The sequence below is a fragment of the Debaryomyces fabryi genome, assembly GCF_001447935.2.
Source record: "Debaryomyces fabryi strain CBS 789 chromosome Unknown contig00128, whole genome shotgun sequence".
NCBI lineage: Eukaryota > Fungi > Ascomycota > Pichiomycetes > Serinales > Debaryomycetaceae > Debaryomyces > Debaryomyces fabryi.
In genome coordinates, this window is record NW_015385554.1 from 1 (window position 1) to 14,260 (window position 14,260).

At 36.7% G+C, this 14,260-nt stretch overlaps 7 protein-coding genes across 7 annotated transcripts; 6 read left to right on the top strand and 1 right to left on the bottom strand.

Annotated features, from left to right (window-relative positions):
• Positions 1-181: 181 nt before the first annotated feature.
• On the top strand, positions 182-592 carry HFL2 (negative cofactor 2 transcription regulator complex subunit; the record flags this gene model as incomplete). The annotated part of the gene is made up of 1 exon (XM_015613412.1): positions 182-592. One exon carries the CDS (start codon positions 182-184, stop codon positions 590-592), a length of 411 nt encoding a protein of 136 aa, XP_015465745.1.
• Positions 593-971: 379 nt separating this feature from the next.
• AC631_04584 (putative phosphotransferase) lies at positions 972-3,200 on the top strand (the record flags this gene model as incomplete). The annotated part of the gene is made up of 1 exon (XM_015613413.1): positions 972-3,200. The coding sequence occupies one exon, from the start codon at positions 972-974 to the stop codon at positions 3,198-3,200; it is 2,229 nt and encodes a 742-aa protein (XP_015465746.1).
• An 804-nt stretch (positions 3,201-4,004) lies between these two features.
• Positions 4,005-6,443, top strand: SUL2 (sulfate permease; the record flags this gene model as incomplete). The annotated part of the gene is made up of 1 exon (XM_015613414.1): positions 4,005-6,443. The coding sequence occupies one exon, from the start codon at positions 4,005-4,007 to the stop codon at positions 6,441-6,443; it is 2,439 nt and encodes an 812-aa protein (XP_015465747.1).
• A 380-nt stretch (positions 6,444-6,823) lies between these two features.
• AC631_04586 (uncharacterized protein) lies at positions 6,824-8,620 on the top strand (the record flags this gene model as incomplete). Its single annotated transcript, XM_015613415.1, has 1 exon — positions 6,824-8,620. The coding sequence occupies one exon, from the start codon at positions 6,824-6,826 to the stop codon at positions 8,618-8,620; it is 1,797 nt and encodes a 598-aa protein (XP_015465748.1).
• A 148-nt stretch (positions 8,621-8,768) lies between these two features.
• Positions 8,769-11,120, top strand: AC631_04587 (uncharacterized protein; the record flags this gene model as incomplete). The annotated part of the gene is made up of 1 exon (XM_015613416.1): positions 8,769-11,120. The coding sequence occupies one exon, from the start codon at positions 8,769-8,771 to the stop codon at positions 11,118-11,120; it is 2,352 nt and encodes a 783-aa protein (XP_015465749.1).
• A 61-nt stretch (positions 11,121-11,181) lies between these two features.
• AC631_04588 (uncharacterized protein) lies at positions 11,182-11,496 on the bottom strand (the record flags this gene model as incomplete). Its single annotated transcript, XM_015613417.1, has 1 exon — positions 11,182-11,496. The coding sequence occupies one exon, from the start codon at positions 11,494-11,496 to the stop codon at positions 11,182-11,184; it is 315 nt and encodes a 104-aa protein (XP_015465750.1).
• A 199-nt stretch (positions 11,497-11,695) lies between these two features.
• AC631_04589 (uncharacterized protein) lies at positions 11,696-14,260 on the top strand (the record flags this gene model as incomplete). Its single annotated transcript, XM_015613418.1, has 1 exon — positions 11,696-14,260. One exon carries the CDS (start codon positions 11,696-11,698, stop codon positions 14,258-14,260), a length of 2,565 nt encoding a protein of 854 aa, XP_015465751.1.

The following is a 14,260-nucleotide window of genomic DNA, read 5'->3' on the forward strand; positions in this document are numbered from 1 at the left end:
TTCCTATAAAAATCCCACGCGCTCTTCCCTGGTTGCTCCTTTTTCTGCCCTGTCATCACTAGGGCCAATTGATCTTTCACACGACTTATTCGGTGTTTCATCATCGTATATTTAAACCGTAACAATTCCGTCAAGTTTTACAAGGGACAAAAAAGCTACACCATTCATTACATAATACATTATGTCAGACATACAAAGCCTTATTAACCCTCCTTCGTTGACCAATTCTTCGGGCATAGAAACTCCAGAGGAAGCCAATGGCAGCGAGAATGCCAACAATGATGGCAAGGTACCACAAGCTGTGATATTGGAAAGTTTTGAAAAAATTAAAACTCACTTTCCTGCAGCCAGAATCAAGAAAATCATGCAGTCGGACGAAGATATAGGTAAGGTGGCTCAGGCCACCCCAGTGATTGTAGGTAGAGCATTAGAAATTTTCATGGCCAATCTTGTGGAGGCATCGATTATTGAGGCCAAAAAAGCAGGCGTAAGAAGGATTGGTGCATCGCATATTAGATCGGCGGTGGAAAATACGGAACAATTCGATTTTTTGGTAGATACCGTTGATAAATATCCTCCAGCTGAGAATTAAAATTCTCCGTCCCCCATTGTATTCGTCTGGGCGGACGTTTCCTACCTACAATTACCATATTGGCCGTTCGTACGGCATTCAGCTCTGGTATGCCACCCATGTATAGTATATGTATTTTAATATCAAGGTCGATATAGGCCTATTGAATATAATGAAATTTGAGATTGATAGCTTGTATGCAGGTATACACCCCCTCTTAAGCAATACTGCCTACGCTTGATACGTTATAATTGCTTAGCGATGATCAAATTACCGGTAAGATAAAAATAGTAGGTATAAATATCAGAATAACCACCTAATTCTTTTGACAGTTAACAATTCGTTAAGATTATCTGAAATTAGTTGTTTAAAACGGATTTAAAGAAATATTGAATTCAAAATGCCACCACAATCAAAGTCTCATACTAGTCTTGCATCCCGCAAATCGTCGATCTTCTTCAATCAGCCGCCACCACAACCAGATGTTTACTACGTTGGAGTTGACGTTGGTACTGGGTCGGCAAGAGCATGTATCATTGATACAAACGGTATAATTCTTGGATTAAGTGAAAGGCCTATTACCAGACATGAATTGAAGCCTAATTACATCACACAATCGTCCACTGAGATCTGGAATTCGATCTGTTACTGTGTCAAAAATTGTATCAGGGAGTCGGGTGTTGATCCAAGTGAGGTCTTTGGTATAGGTTTTGACGCTACGTGTTCTTTAGTGGCTATTCGTGAGTCTACAGACGAACCGGTCGGTGTTGGTCCTGATTTCAGTGACAATAAGGAGAACATCATTTTATGGATGGACCATAGGGCCGTTGACGAAACAAACACAATTAATGCCACTGGAGACAAGTGTTTGAAGTATGTTGGTGGTCAAATGTCCATTGAGATGGAATTGCCAAAGATCAAGTGGTTAAAACACAACTTGCCAGGAGGAATCGAGGATTGCAAATTCTACGACTTGGCCGATTTCTTGACTCATAAGGCCACTGATTCCGAGGCAAGATCTTTCTGCTCTGTTGTATGTAAGCAAGGTTTTGTTCCATTGGGAGTTGATAACTCCACTACAGGTTGGTCCGAGGAATTCTTACATTCAGTTGATTTAGATGAATTGGTTGAAGATAACTTCCGTAGGTTAGGAGGTGTTCCAAACAAGAACGGTACTTACTTGAGTGCTGGTGATGTTGTTGGAAAATTGAGTGAAAAGGCGGCGGAAGAATTAGGCTTAAGCACTGAATGTGTTGTTGGAAGTGGTGTAATCGATGCATATGCTGGCTGGATTGGTACCGTTGCGGCCAAAGTTGACATCCCACAATTACAAGAACCAGGTGAAACCTCAATTGCAACATCCTGTGGTAGATTAGCGGCTGTTGCTGGTACTTCAACCTGTCACATTGCTATGACAAAGGAACCATGCTTTGTTCAAGGTGTTTGGGGTCCTTATAAAGATGTCATGGCACCAGGATACTGGTTGGCCGAAGGTGGACAATCGTGTACGGGTGCGTTATTGGCTCATGTTTTGTCAAATCATCCTGCCCATTCAGAATTGGCCCACTTAGCAGACGCCTCTAATATTTCTAAGTTTGATTATTTGAATTCGACTTTAGAAAACTTGGTTAGTGAACAAAATAGCAGATCCGTTGTCAGTTTGGCTAAACACATGTTCTTCTACGGTGACTTCCACGGTAATAGATCTCCAATTGCTGATCCAAAAATGAAGGCTTCAATTATCGGTCAATCTATGGATACTTCTGTTAATGATTTAGCTATTCAATATTTTGGTGCGTGTGAATTTATTGCTCAACAAACAAGACAGATCGTTGAAGAAATGGAGAAATCTGGTCATAAGATTAGTTGTATTTTCATGAGTGGTGGTCAGTGTCGTAACGGTTTGTTGATGAGATTATTGGCTGATTGTACCGGTTTAGCAATTGTTATTCCTCGTTATATTGATGCTGCTGTTGTCTTTGGCTCTGCATTATTAGGTGCTGTTGCATCAGAAGATGCTGTTCAAGAACATATCAATAGCAGAGGTAAGTCGAGAAGATCCTCAATTTTATCTACCCAAAAGTCACAAAGCAATTTAACTGCTGGTGATAGTCCTCCATCTCCTTATACCGCACCTACTGCTACAGCATCGACTGCAAACATTGCTGCCTTAGCGTATGCTAATGCTAATCCAGGAAGTCAACAATTAGAACCAACTCGAGAAGAAAACGTTGACTATTTCAACCAGCCTTCAGAAAAGCCAGCAAGGGCTCATTCTGAAGATGAAGATGACTCCGAAGAAGAGCAAACCTTATCATTTGGCTCCAAGCAAAAAGTCCAACAAGGGTTGTCTCAAAAGTTGAACAAGTTAGGCTTGAAACCGTTATCAACTATCGATAAGAAGAAGTCAACAGGTGAATCACAACCTGGCGACAAATTGTGGAAGGTAATGGAAAAAATGACTGGTCCAGGTAGGGTTATTTTACCTTGTAAAGAAAGTCATCCTGACCGTAGATTGTTAAACGCTAAGTACAAGATCTTCTTGGAACAATGCTACAAGCAACAAGAATTCAGAAAGCTGGTCGATTTAATTGAAGAAGAAAACTTGAAAATGTTAAAGATTAATTAGATTCATTAGAATGCCCTCCGGCGTATCTGGAATTCCTCTTTTGACACATGTTCTATGTATCGTCGTCTCTATAGAGTACTTTATCCTCAATAAATTTTGCTATCCGTGCACACAGTTACGAAATTTATACGATTTGTAACTATGTAAATCATCTTCTTAACAAGAGATATGCTTCAGCCTCACATGTATGTGGCAGGCGAGTGGAATTACGAGGAGATTACCAAAGTCTCATGCATTGAGTTTCGGTGCATCTTTGGTATCAATTAAAAAATTGTGGTTTGATAGATCATGAATCAGAGAATATTATTACGTAACCCTTCTGCGCACATTTTAGGTTTTTTCACGTGAAAGGTTGCAATCGCATCAACAGATTTCAGAATATTTAGTCTAATAGAAGGTTCGCCAACAATAAATGGTTCTGGCTAACCCATATTACAAGGTTTCAACTTGAAAACAAAGCTGATTGTAGATGTAATTGATGTAGTCAATCACCTCGAAGTATATACCGTAATCTAGCAAAATAAGCTTTAGTTAGTCATTGCAATCTGAAGGAGGCGGCACGTGATTTTGAACAACTGTGGATTTTCCACAGTAATATACGGTGAAAAAATTGCAGCTAAGTAAGTAGTTGCTTAATAGCCACACCTACCTCTGTTGAACTATTTCTAATAACGAATTGAAAAGTTTCATTGTGAATTTGTCGAATCGATAAGGTTTTAAAGTCTTATAAAGAGTAAGACAGTCCTCTGCATTTTGTTTAAATAAAATTTGTTTGTTACATATCATTTATAGACTGCATTATTAATGTCGATTTCGGAATCACAGGTACCAGAAATACAGGAGTATAATCCTGAAGCACAAGAACATGATTTCGATTATGCTGGAGACAACTATGAAATAAAGAACAGCAATATTTTAGTGCCTCTGTATAATGAAAGAGAAGTGACAGTGGTTGACTGGGGCCAAGATGTCTTCGGTAACCCGTTACAAAAGATACAAAACTACTTGATTTCATTATTCCCAATTGCCAGATGGATTTTGCATTATAATAGAAAATGGCTTTACGGTGATCTCATTGCAGGTATCACTGTTGGTGTTGTTTTAGTTCCACAATCTATGTCATACGCACAGTTAGCGGGTTTGTCGGCCGAGTTCGGGTTGTATTCATCGTTCGTCGGTGTCTTCATATATTCATTCTTTGCAACTTCAAAAGATGTTTCTATTGGACCAGTTGCCGTCATGTCGATGCAAGTCGGCAAGGTTATTCAACATGTTCAATCCAAAGTAGGAGACAAATATGAACCAGCTGAAATTGCTACGTTTTTGTCTTTAATTTGTGGTGGTATTGCTACGGGTATTGGTCTTTTAAGATTAGGTTTCATCTTGGAGTTTATTTCTATTCCAGCAGTTATGGGTTTCATGTCCGGCTCTGCCTTCAATATTATTGTTGGACAAGTTCCAGGTTTGATGGGATACAACAAATTGGTCAATACTAGAGATCCGTCATATAAAGTTGTAATCAATACATTAAAAAACTTACCACATACTAAGGTGGATGCTGCATTTGGTTTGATTTCTTTGTTTATCTTGTTTGTTTGGAAATTCTCGACTGAAGGTGCCATAAAGAGATGGCCAAGGTATAAGCTTTGGTTTTTCTACACACAAAATTTAAGAAATGCCATCGTTTTAATTGTGGCAACTGCAATCTCATGGGGTATCGTTCATCCTAAGAAAATTGCATTTAATGGTCCTTCTGCAGATTTCAAACCTCCAATCAGCACCATTGGTGTCGTCCCTTCTGGATTGAAGCATGTTGGTGTTATGACTATACCAGACAATATTATCTCACTGATGGCTTCTGAAATTCCGGTTTCTACTATTATTTTATTATTGGAGCATATCGCAATTTCAAAATCATTTGGAAGAGTTAATGACTATAAAGTTGTACCTGATCAAGAATTAATTGCTATTGGTGTGAATAATTTAATTGGTACTTTCTTCAATGCCTACCCTGCTACTGGGTCATTCTCAAGATCTGCTTTGAAGGCTAAATGTGGTGTTAGAACCCCTTTGGCTGGTATTTTTACAGGTGCTGTTGTCTTGTTAGCTTTATACTGTTTGACAGGTGTCTTCTACTATATTCCAAAGGCTGTGTTGTCCGCGGTTATTATTCATGCAGTTTGTGATTTGATTGCCAATTACAAAGTGACTTGGAATTTCTGGAGGATTAGTCCTTTGGATTGTGGGATCTTCTTGGTTGCGGTTATTATTACCGTCTTTTCCTCTATCGAGAATGGAGTTTACTTCGCGATCTGTGCCTCCGTTGCTGTCTTGTTATTCCGCATTGCTAAACCTCAAGGCTTCTTTTTGGGTAGAATTCAAGTTGCTGAAGTTATCAATCCAGTTATAGATAATTCCAACCTGGATGACTCGACTATTAACGGTGACAACAATTCTTCCGACGATTCTAAGGATATTGAAATCCATCAAGTTTTGAGCAATACATCAAATTACCAGTCAACATCGTCCAATAAATACAAATCTAAAGAGTTGGTCACTACAACGCCATCTACTCATAAATTACTCGACACCAATCCAAACATCAAGTTCCACACAAGATGGGTTCCTTTATCCAAAGAAAACATTAATAGTGACTTACACGTCAGACCTCCACCACCAGGAGTTATTGTTTATAAACCAGTTGAAACGTTCACATATCCTAATGCATCTTTACAAATTGAGAGGGTTACAGATGAAGTCAAACGCGTAACGAGAAGAGGAAAACCATATAACTATAATGATGCCGGCTCAAGACCTTGGAATGATCCAGGTCCATTAAGATGGAATATTCCATTCCTTAAAAACAAGAATGTTAAAGAGCAAACTCAGCAAGAAGATGAAAGACCAATCTTGAAGGTTGTTCATTTCGATTTTTCAACAGTTGCCTCGATTGATGTAACTAGTATTCAGGCTTTAGTTGATTTGCGTAAAGCTTTAAATTTGTATGCTGATAGAGAAGTTGAATTTCATTTTTCAGGTATTTTGTCTCCATGGATTAGAAGAGGATTAACGAATGCGGGTTTTGGTTCATACAGTGATGATGGTTTAGTGAGTGATACAACTTACGTGAACATTGCGACTTCTTCAAACAAAAAAGATATTGAATCAGGTGTAAATGACGAATACTTTGCTGCCGTAGGCACTAATACTCCATACTTCCATTTAGATATACCTGACTATTAGGAACCTTATTTTACCAATTTTCATTTTTATATCATTTGTATTTTTAGTGGGATCTTTTTTTTTTTCATTTCTCGGAGTTATAAATAAATTGGATTTATATCTTTATACATTATATTAATATTATTAGATTCATTTGTCAAAATTTGTAGAAGTGCATCATATTATTATCGTATAATTGCACAATTTAGTATGGACTGTGGATTATCGCGACAAATAATTTTTGTTGATATATGACGCGTACCTATAGAAAAATTTACTAGTCTTAAACATTTCATTGTATCGTTAGATATAAGATATAAGAGAAGTAATAGAAAACAGTTGGTTAAATGAGCAATCAGCTTCCAATTTATAATTCTCCGTCGCTAACTCCAACGCATAAAATGAATGATCCGGCCGATAAGACATTACAGGATCATGATGTTATTGAGATTGTAAATCCTTCTAAAAGAAACCAGGAAGACGAAACTAAACATATAGAATCACCCAAGGCCAAAAAGCCCAAATTAACGACCCCTGATGGCACTTTGAATTCGACTCCATCCCCGGTTGATGAAGATAATGTGAAATCGCCAACTAAGGCACTTACTAAGAAGCAGATTGAAAAGTTAGATAGACAGAGACACAGAGAAATTGAAAGGCTCGAGAAAGAGAAGAAAAAGGAGGAAGAAAGACTAAGAAAGGAGGAAGATCGTATAGCAAAGGAAGAAGAGAGGAAGAGAAAGGCTTACGAAAAGGAAAAGGAGAAAGAAATGAGACGCAAAAAACTAGAGGAAGAAAAGCTCGAAAGGGAAAAAAGGAAAGAAGAAGAGAGATTGAAAAAGCTATCTGAAAAAGAAGAGAGGGAAAAGCAAAGATTAGAAAAAAAGCGCAAGAATGAAGAGCTCAAGGAGCGGAAGGAGCATGAGAGAAAGTTAGCTGAGGAAGAGAAAAGAAAGGCTGAAGAATTGAAAGAAAGAAGTCAAATGAAAATTTCTAATTTTTTTACAATAGGTAAGACTGTTAAATCTTCCCCAACAAAAAATGAGCATAAGCTTGAAAGTAATATAATAGACATAAACAATCATGAAAGCAAAGAAAAAGAGGAAGAACTAGATATATACAATAAAGTCTTCTTACCATTTTTTCAAAAGAAAAACGTTATAATCGCTCCTCCATTACAATTATCTGATTTTGAACTAAAGAAATCGATTGATAAGTTTGACACGATGGTAAGATGTTCAAATAATCAGTATGAAAATTCGGATATTTCAACCTTTTTTAAATCTAGCAAACCCAAACATAGCGAAAGAAAATTTACCTCTCCGCAAGATATTGTTAATGCTTTAAACTCATCACAAGCCACTGAATCACATATTTACGAGATGTTCCAAAATTTGCTGCCAATGAAATATTTACAGTTTTATGAGAACACTAAACCTCCATATATTGGAACATGGTGCTCTGCAACCCATGTGCTGACTAAATTTCCAGCACGAAATCCGTTTGATACATCGAAGTCAGGGTTAGATTATAGTTATGATTCTGATGCAGAGTGGAATGGAGATGATGCAGAGGATGAAGGTGAAGGCGAAGATATCGATAATGACGATGAGGACGATGAGGATGAAGACATAGATGATGAAGAGGAGATGGAAGATTTTGTGGAGAGTAATGATTTAATGAAAAAGAAAAAAAGAATAATGGGTCCATTGGTAGCGATAAGTAAATGGAATAATGACGACAAGAATGACTACCAATTCTTCGATGAATTGAAGTACGAAAGATTGGATGTAAATATTGAGTTTTCAATAGATCCGTTCGCTAATTATTGGGAATCGAAAAAAGAGAAAGTCAACTCACATACTTCTGAAGCTACCAATACCAATTCTACAAGTCAGACGAAGGATCAAGGAGCAAGTCCAAGTAAGAATGATAGCAGGACACCTAAAATTTTAACTCCGCAAAAGCCGACTATTAAAGATCCTAAGGCTATTCACGAATTAATTCAATTCATTGAGAAAAACAATGATTTTACTATTGGTACTTTGGTAGAATTGTCTAAGAAGGAATTCAAAACCTTCACGAAAGCATTATTAAAGCACACAATCCAAGATATAGCCTTTTATAATAAAAAAAGTGGAAACTGGATAGTAAAACCTGAATTGAAGGAAAAGCTAAGCACTGGGTCGGAAACATAGGCATTTTACATAGAGTGCGCGTTTATTTGTGTAGTAAATAATGTCAATAAACCATATATTTAACGCATATAGATGATCTTATCTCTTCCAGGAGAAATCTAAAAGTAACGTTTAAAATACTTTATGACTAAATTTGCATAGCATTAAGATGTCTCGATTAACCGAAGACAACATGGATGGTGCTGATTTTGCTTCCACCCAAATGCAAGGACGGTTAGAAGAGTTTGATGAAATCAGTAAAGAAGAAGATAATATGAAAAAAAGGATTGAGGGATTGAAGAAGTTTAAGAATATAGATACTACTCTGAATAACAAGCAAAGTCTTCAGAATATGAATTTTAAAGATAGAGGTGTCGCTAAACCTAAAAGAAGGGCTAAGCGGGATAATAATCGAATTAAAAGCTTGACTTCACTAATGGAAGAGACCTATAATAAAGGAAAATCGTTCCAGGAACTCAAGAAGTCAAACAAGGGGCAAAAGGATGTTCAATTATCAATATTTCAGTATTTTACAGGCCACAAGGAAAAGATAGGAGATATTTTGAAAAGAATTGAAAGTATTGAACAAAAGAACGTTGAACAGTCTGACCCTCATGATACACAACATGAATCAAAAATCTTATATAATAAGAATGAATGGACGGACATTATTAAAAAAATTAGGATACGGTTTCCAGAATTGTCTAATAGAACCAAGAAAAGCCTTAAATATATCACGCATAAGATTCAACAAGATCAATTTCGGCTAACATCAGAGAGTCCAAAAAATAATAGTAGCATATGGTCGCAGGCATCTGCTCCACCAGAAAAAGAATTCACAGATGAAGACTTAAAGTGGTTGTATGACTTGACTTCCGAACAAATCATCAATGAGAATACAATATTACAAAATGATTTAGAAGAGTCTGATAATGAAAATCCGTTTGTGATGACATTATCACAAGTAATGAACACGTCAAAATCTGAAGGTACAATTGATAGCGAATCAGATGTGATTCTAGATTCATCGCCTGAGCCTAGCCCTATAAAAGTAAAGTCACTTTACAAAAATGAGTCAAGTAACAAGACTGGCCATTTATCAGGACAAATGATTCAGGTAAAAAATTCTATCTATGATCCTGGGTTTAATGGCAATGAAATTTATTCTCGTCAACAGGATTCGGTGGAAACCGCAGTGTCAATTGAAAGTTTCCCATTCGCTCAATCGCATAGAGAAGAATCAATTGCGAAAGATATGATCGGAATATCAGATGATAGATTCCAAGCGTCTCACTCTATACACGGTACGCAAGAAATTCCAATCGAAGTAATATCTAGCTCGATTGACCAGGACGAAGCAGATGACAAAAGAAAAGGAGATTTTACGGCCCATTATGAAGAAAATGACGAAAAAGAAGAAAAAGAAGAAGTCATCATATCATCCCCCATAAAGGATACAGAAGTATTTAAGACACCAACAAAGAGAACTCCAAGAAGTAAAAATATAATTGCATCTCCGTTTCAAATGAATTATGATAGCTCGCCACTTCTGATACGATCAATCAGTGCTACGCCCAGACACGAGACAATTGTTTCTGAGAAATCATCTGCTTATTCTACAGCCAAATCAAAATTCAGATACTCTTCCGCACAACCAATTCCCTCGCAATATCCATTCGAAGATAGCGAAGAAGAAGCTATATTCTCTTCCATACCACCGCGTCAATTTCATAAGAAACGTAAAATATACCGCACGTCTCGAATTTTAGTAGACGGAGCGTTAAATGTAGTTGAAGAATCGAGTGAAAATAGTAAGCTTAAGATCAGAACAATTGAAACCAAGCGCTTGCCCCTCGATTCGGAAAACGAAATATGTGATTCTGAAGACGAAGAAGCAAACGATAACAGTATAAGCGTTATTGAAATTACAAGAGAGATAGATGGTACAGATGATTTGATAAATCTAGGGAAAAATTCCCGACATGAACATGACACTTCAATATTGCAAGTACCTTCGAGTCCCCAAGTTGATAATTCCAATGTTCTAGGATTGTTGCATGAATCAGACACAGGTTCCGTAATTGACTCTGAAAGAAAGCATCGTGGCCTAATTCGTTCTGAAGCGTTGGAGGCATCTGATGATGATTTTCACAAGATGTCTACAAAAGATTTGAAAGCAAGATTTCATGAATGGGGATTAAAGCCAGTCAAAGGAAAAGAAAAAATGATTCAGATTCTTTCCGAGACAAATAAATTAATAGATCAGAGCCAATTAAATGATGATCAGGAGAAGCCAATAACTACATCACAACATGCAATTAAAACAAACATTTATAATAGAATCAGCGTCCATTTAAAACAAAATCAATACTGGCTTGATAAAATAATGAGTTTTGAACCAATAAATCTATACAAATTGCAGGATTGGTTAGCGTCAGGACCAGCAGGGGCCAGGTTAGAAACAGAAATATTGGAGAAATATTGTGATGAATTAGGAATCGCATATACGGATATAAAATGACTCTAGTATATTATAGGTATTATTGACATAGAATTTGTATAAATAGATAGATATTTCAACCTCAAAGATACTTTTTATGATCTGCATCGATTTTATCGTCTAATAGAATCTCATTCAAATAAGTAACAAACTTGACACTTAATCCACCATTGGCGATTAAAGTACCCGGTCCAAATACCAAGTTATTAATCAAATTACCATATGTCTTGTAAATCACAACCTTAACAGCCCAAACTGAATGATAACCCCAAAGGACAATTAAAAGGAGCGAAAGAAAGGTAAGAAAGAGCGCTTTTATAACCCTTGAAGTAGATATCTCTTCATCTGGCACTCTTTGCGATTTTGCTTTATTTTGTACCCTTCTACGTTGTTCCATTTTGTATATTTGTCTTGTCTTTTCCACTCTTTTCGGTATACTTGTTTGATATAATTCTGAAATAAATTCGAGAAGCTGATTTCCGGTTATTTCGAGGGTAATACCGAAACCCGGTCATATGGAATTCATTCTAAAGAACAATATTAAAAGATCAGACGATATTGCAACTCATTATACTTTCAAGAGATAAAACGTAAATATGGAAGGTACATATGAAAGTGATCCATCCCTAGTAGTAGAGCCGGATCATTATTCTGGTGGAATTCCAATCTTCAAGCCTACAAAAAGACAATTTCAAGATTTCTACAAATTTAATAAGGCAATTAACAAGTATGGTATGCAATCAGGAATAGTAAAAATAATACCCCCAAAATCATGGTCAGATACGTTATCACTGAATTACACTCATGAGAGCTTGGAGTCGATTAAAATCAAGAATCCAATAGTTCAGCACATTAATGGTTCTGGAGTTGGTATCTACTCACAGCAGAACATCGAAAGACCGCGAACCTACAACATATATCAATGGAAAGAGTTATCTGAAAAGTCTAATTTTCAACCTCCAGCCCCAAAGGGTAAACCACGAGTACCTCCTCGTACAGTTGGTGCATCAGAGCGTGCCGGAGATGCTAAGGACGTACCAAAAATGAATGCAAAATCGGACATAGACCTGCTGCAGACAAAGAACTCTTATAATATCGATACAAGCCAATTTACGGTAGATAGGTGTGAGCAGTTAGAAAAAACATATTGGAAGTCACTTACATACGCGGAACCAATGTATGGAGCTGATCTGATAGGGTCGTTATTTTCAGATTCTGTTAAGAGTTGGAATGTAGCACATTTACCAAATATTTTGGATTTGATGGATGCAAAGCTACCAGGTGTCAACGATGCGTATTTATATGCTGGTTTGTGGAAAGCCACATTTGCTTGGCATCTAGAGGATCAAGATTTATATTCCATCAACTACTTACACTTTGGTTCTCCAAAGCAATGGTATTCTATTTCGCAGGCAGATTCGGGAAAGTTTTTTGAACTAATGAAAGACACATTCCCTGAAGAGTATAGAAATTGTCTGGAATTCTTAAGACATAAGACGTTTCTCGTGTCACCCCAGTTTTTAGCAAAGAATGGGATAAATTGTAATCACATAATACATAATGAAGGAGAATTTATAATAACATACCCCTATGGTTATCATGCAGGCTTTAACTATGGGTATAATTTGGCGGAATCTGTTAACTTTGCTCTAGATGACTGGTTTCCGTATGGAGAAATAACTAAGAAATGTGAATGTATAAGCGACTCGGTAGGTATTAATGTTCATCAATTATACTGCAAGTATAAAGGCATCCCGTATGAATATGCGCAAAACCAAGAGGAAATAGAGTCAGATAGTGATAATCATTATGAAGAACAAAAAAACACAATATCACAAACCAAAAAGGAGCATTTGGGTAAAAAACAAATTAAGTCAGATCCTGTGATACAACTGAATAAGGAACCTGAATACGAGTGTTATTTATGCCCCAATAATTTACCAAAAAAATTAACGAAATCAGATCAATTTGAATTATTAGAGACTGATTTAAAGGATAAGAAAACGCTGAAAATATACAAAGTTCATAGGATATGTGCTCAAATGTTTACTAACGAACTTTTTATAGATAACCAAAAGGGTATAGTAGCAGGGTTAGATCAAATATCAACAGCGCAAAAGAATTTAAGGTGTGCGGTTTGCGATGCTAATTCTCCGAAGTATAAGAAGGCGTCACATGGGGCATGTTTCCAATGCAAGCACTCCAAATGTTTGAGAGCCTTCCATGGTTCATGTGGCCTAGGTGGTGGGGGTTTATATGACTTATCAGATTCTAGCATTGTTTGTAAATACCATAGATCAAAGAAGTTACAAAAAAATTCTATGGAAGAAGAATCTAAAATCTCGGGAATACCGCAGGATTCTTTAGTTCAATTTACTGTATCTTTACCTGATACTTCCCATCAATCTAAAGAGATTTATTGTGGGTATGTGGTCGCAAATAATACTGGGGAAAACACTATAGAGGTTGTTTCTTATCCTCATCTAAAAGAAAGAATCGAAGTACCTTATGAGGATATAATATTGGGATCGAACGAAGAAATTGATAATTCATACTTCTGGAACTTGAAAAAAGTTAAGCAATCAAAAATTAAGCCGAAGAGAAAAGAGCATGTGCATCCTGTTGATGATGAAAAGATAACAGGTATTAAAACAGACTCACAATTACATTTGTTTAAAGAAGATAATTTTATTACAGAGGTATTGACATTGGAATTTAACGCCCCCAAAGAACTCATGGACGAAAACAGCAGTATCTTCTGGTACAATTTGCCTAAGAGTTCAACAGATCAGGTAGCTAGATATACTGATAACATAAAGTCATCGACACCCAATGATTCAAATTATATGAAATATATTCAGAGAAAGAAAGGTAAACGTGCTTCAATAATAATTAAGAATCCAAAAAGAAAATCTGATAGTGGAATATTATACCATGATAATAAAAAGGTGAAAGGCATGTCGAATGTGCTACCACTGATACCTCTGTTCGCACCAGCTAACGGGTATTATACTCCTAGTCATCTGTTTGTACCCTTTACACCAAAAGAGCAGTTTGTCTATAACCCACCGCATGGTCCGACTCAAGGTGTCTTCTATCATCGGCCTGAAGTAGAAACACGGGTATCGTATTTCAGACCCAATGAAGCCTTTAAGAACTAG